The sequence below is a fragment of the Rhagoletis pomonella genome, unplaced genomic scaffold, assembly GCF_013731165.1.
Source record: "Rhagoletis pomonella isolate Grant_MI unplaced genomic scaffold, Rhpom_1.0 Rhpom_scaffold_06083, whole genome shotgun sequence".
In the NCBI taxonomy this organism is placed as follows: Eukaryota; Metazoa; Arthropoda; class Insecta; order Diptera; family Tephritidae; genus Rhagoletis; species Rhagoletis pomonella.
This window is the reverse complement of record NW_023464618.1, coordinates 1-3,868: the sequence shown is the minus strand read 5'-3', so window position 1 is coordinate 3,868 and position 3,868 is coordinate 1. Positions and strand designations below refer to the sequence as shown.

Below are 3,868 nucleotides of genomic sequence, written 5' to 3'. Positions count from 1 at the left end.
GAAATACGAATGTTTCTAAAAAATATGAAATATTTTTAATTTGAGCAAAAATGGGCAAAAATGACGCAAACTAAAATGAAATATATATAATTAGCTTTCACTTCATATTGAATTTAAGAGCAATCCGGAACAATCCACATTATTTTTTTCCTACCAAACACCGAAAAGTTTTCAATTTTTACACAGAATATACGTTCACACAAAATGCTATATTCCCCAAGTACTACATCACTGTTCACATTTTTTTTAATGAAGTCATAATTTAGATACCTTGGCTAAAGTTTTGCATTTTATTTTTTTTACTAATTCACAACGCTTTAAATTTACACTTGTTTTTGTTTACAGATTTTCCACACAACAGTTATTGTTAAAAGAAACAATTTCAATACGTCCACTTTGACAGCTTATATTAGGTACAGTGTTGCCCCCAACACTTTTAAATTTTTTAATATGAGTTCCCTGACGCGTTTCTGTTAAGAATACGTACTTTTTTTTGTAAAAATCTATCAACAAGTTTCTTGACTTTATGCCAAAAAAAACGGAATTGGGACCATCGTGCATCGGTCTAGAGTGGTCGAAGACACAGTCTCATCCCAATCTGTGCCTTCCAGCCAAATATTTTGCATAAGGATTTTGGCTACGATTATGATAGGCGCAAGCCACCCCAGCGGATCGAAGAGTTTAGCAATGGCAGATAGTATCGCTCTTTTCGTAACAGCATCGCTTTTCTCCAATGGCCTTGCTATAAAATAGAAAAGATCCGTATGGGCATTCCATCTTATTCCAAGAGCCTTGACTGCGCTGATATCTTCAAATGCCAAAAAATCTTCGCTAAGTAGATCTGTTTTTGGTATGCCATTAAGTATTTGCTCGCTATTGGCTGTCCACTTTCGAAGTGGAAAACCGGCTGATTGCAACACTTCCGATATCTCATCTCTGGCTTTTATTGCTGAATCGATAGTGTGTCCACCAGACAATACATCGTCGACATACATGCATTTTCGTAGATGCTATTGGATGGGAGCTTTGCACATCGTCAGCTAATTGTAAAAGTGTCCTTATAGCCAGATAAGGAGCACAATTGATGCCGAACGTGACAGTCTTTAATTCGTACAGACTGATCGGGTCATTCGGGTTAGTGCGAAAAATAGTCCTCTGATACTTAGTATGGTTGTTATGTACCAGAATTTGCCTATACATCTTCTCGATGTCACTGTTGAACACATATTTGTATAGTCTCCAACGGAGTATTAGTATCGGAAGATCTGCCTGAAGTACTGGTCCTGGGAAAAGTACGTCATTTAGGCTGTTGCCATTCGCCGTTGGGCTTGAGGCATTGAACACCACGCGTACTTTCGTTGAAGTACTTTCTGCCTTTATAACAGCGTGGTGCGGCAGAAAATAATTATCAGACGAGTCTGCGGGTATGGGATTTGTTATTTTCGACATATGCCCAAGCGTTTCATATTCCGCTAGAACCCTATTGTATTCCTTTTGCAGGACGGGATCCTTGGCCAGCCGTGTCTCATTCCGGTAAAATTGAGAACATGCTCTTTTAAGGGATGGGCCTAGGGAAATATTTCCTGGAAAATCTTTCCTAAATGGTAGTGACACGATGTATTTTCCTTCATTATTTCGTATGGTTGTCTTCTGATACAGCTCCTCGCAGTACTTGTCGTCTTCATTAAGGCTCTTGTTCTTTGGAATCTCCTCAAGCTCCCAAAAGGCACTCACTTGCTTGTCCAGACTAACTTCGCTGTAGTATGAGACGATATTCGTTCCTGGATTCGAGGTATCAGTTCGCCCTGTTATTATCCAGCCAAATACTGTTTCTTGGGCCAGAAGTGTGTTTAATATGTTTTTCTTAAGCCCGCTCAGAATAATTTGTGGATATATGTCGCCACCCAGAACAAGGTCTACGGGTTCATTGACGAAAAATCGTTTATCCGCTAGAATTAGATCTGGAAATGCTTGCTTAGTCGCTGCACTAATGTGGCAAGTAGGAAGATTTCCAGTCAGTTGTGCTAGCACGAGCACAGAGGTATTTAAGCGGAACAACGGGTCAACAGGAGACCGCAATTCGATGTTGCACGCTTCTTTAACCTGCGCCGTAGTTGTATTAGTGATGCCCGAAACTTGGGCATGCATACGCTTTGACGGCAAGTGAATTCTGCGTTTTAGTCTTTCAGTAATGAAAGAACACTCTGAACCAGAATCAATAAGTGCTCTAGCGGAATAGTTCGTACCATTGAGATATATGTTGACGCGTGCTGTCCCTAATAACACACCTGTGTTTGTATTCGCATAGCAAGACTTCACGTTTTTGCTTGTATGCTTGTTTGATTTTGTTGAATTGCGTTTGGCTTGGGCCTGATTGGATGTTGATGCAGAATTAGTCGCAGAATCTGAAGAGGTCCCAAGTGTCGTTGCCTTTGTTTGAGCTGTCTCAATATGAAGGAGCGTGTTGTGTCGCGAGTGGCACTTGATACAATTAAATGGGTTTGTGCATCTTGACACGGTGTGTCCAGTACTAAGACAGTTCAGGCACCATTTTTTGCTTTTCAAAAAATCGATTCTATCAGCAGGTGTTTTGTTGAGGAATTGTGGACAGTTACGTAACTTGTGCTCGTTAGTTTGGCACATTTGGCAGGTGAACTTGGTCACGCTTGCCTGAAAGGCTCCTAGCCTTTTTGTGTTAGCTTCCTGGTGGTGCCGTGCGGGCTGGTGCTTTGGAGCTTTCGCCGCTGTGGTACCCTTTAGTCCCGCTAGAGTTTCCAAAGTTTGGAATCTATTGGATAGGAACCTGTCCATATCCTCCCACTTTGGAATGTCAGTTTTCTGGTCTATGGTCTGTTCCCATAGAGCCAGTGTACTTTCTGGAAGCTTCGTTGAACACAAATATATAATAATTGCGTCCCAATTAGAGATGTCAATTTGATGACTTTTTAGGGACGATAAACAATTATTAATCTCGCGCTGTAGGTTTTTAATTGAGCTACCACACTCAGATTCTACTGTATTTAAGCTAAATAAAACTTTTAATTGTGTGTTAACTAAGATACGTTTGTTTTCGTATCGCTCACACAGGTTTTTCCAGGCTGTCGAAAAGCCTTCATGGGTAAGTGGGCACTTTCGCACTATGTCTTTTGCCTCCCCTTGCGTTTTATTGTTGAGGTGAACTAGTTTCTCAACTGGGGTGAGGCGCTTGTTCAAGATGTAGATGGCCGTGAACATATCTCGGAAAGTTGGCCATGAAAGATAGTCGCCCTTGAACACATCCGTATCGCACGGTGGCAGGTGGATATTGTGTTCCCGGACGGACTGATCCTCTACATCTTTGGTCGCTTTGGTTAGTATTTCAACCTGAGTACCAATAGCAGACATGCACTTGACATAGCTTTGAAAGGAAATCGTATTCTTCTTTTTTATGGCCTTAGCATCATCCTTAGATAATCCCTCATTGATAAGCTTATCGTAAGCTGACTTGGTTTTTTCCCACAAAGCTTTTAACTCGTCTTGTTGAATAGCAAGACCATGTCAATCAGACTCAGATTCGAACTCTGTTACAGCTTCTGCCAAAAGAATATACGAATCCATTGTTTAACGTGTTTACCCTGACCGAAGTATTAACTGAAATGCCCAGATAGAATCTATAGGATTTTACACACTTAATCTTATCGAAGATTAGAGGTTGTATGCGCAAGAGAAGTTGCCAATTTTTTACCCACCGGAACTTGCCACTTAAATGTATACCAGAAATCCAACGAATTAAAAAGATGCAAAATAGTTTGTATTGCGAAATATATTCGACACTTTATTACAATGTAAACCTTTTTCTTCTAGAATTATTGTTTACTAACGACTCGCC

The 3,868-nt window shown here is 40.5% G+C and overlaps 1 protein-coding gene across 1 annotated transcript; it reads right to left on the bottom strand.

Annotated features, from left to right (window-relative positions):
* Positions 1-1,296: 1,296 nt before the first annotated feature.
* On the bottom strand, positions 1,297-2,370 carry LOC118755363 (the record flags this gene model as incomplete). Its single annotated transcript, XM_036490202.1, has 1 exon — positions 1,297-2,370. A coding segment is annotated over one exon (1,074 nt), but the record flags the coding sequence as incomplete, so codon positions are not given.
* Positions 2,371-3,868: the final 1,498 nt, after the last annotated feature.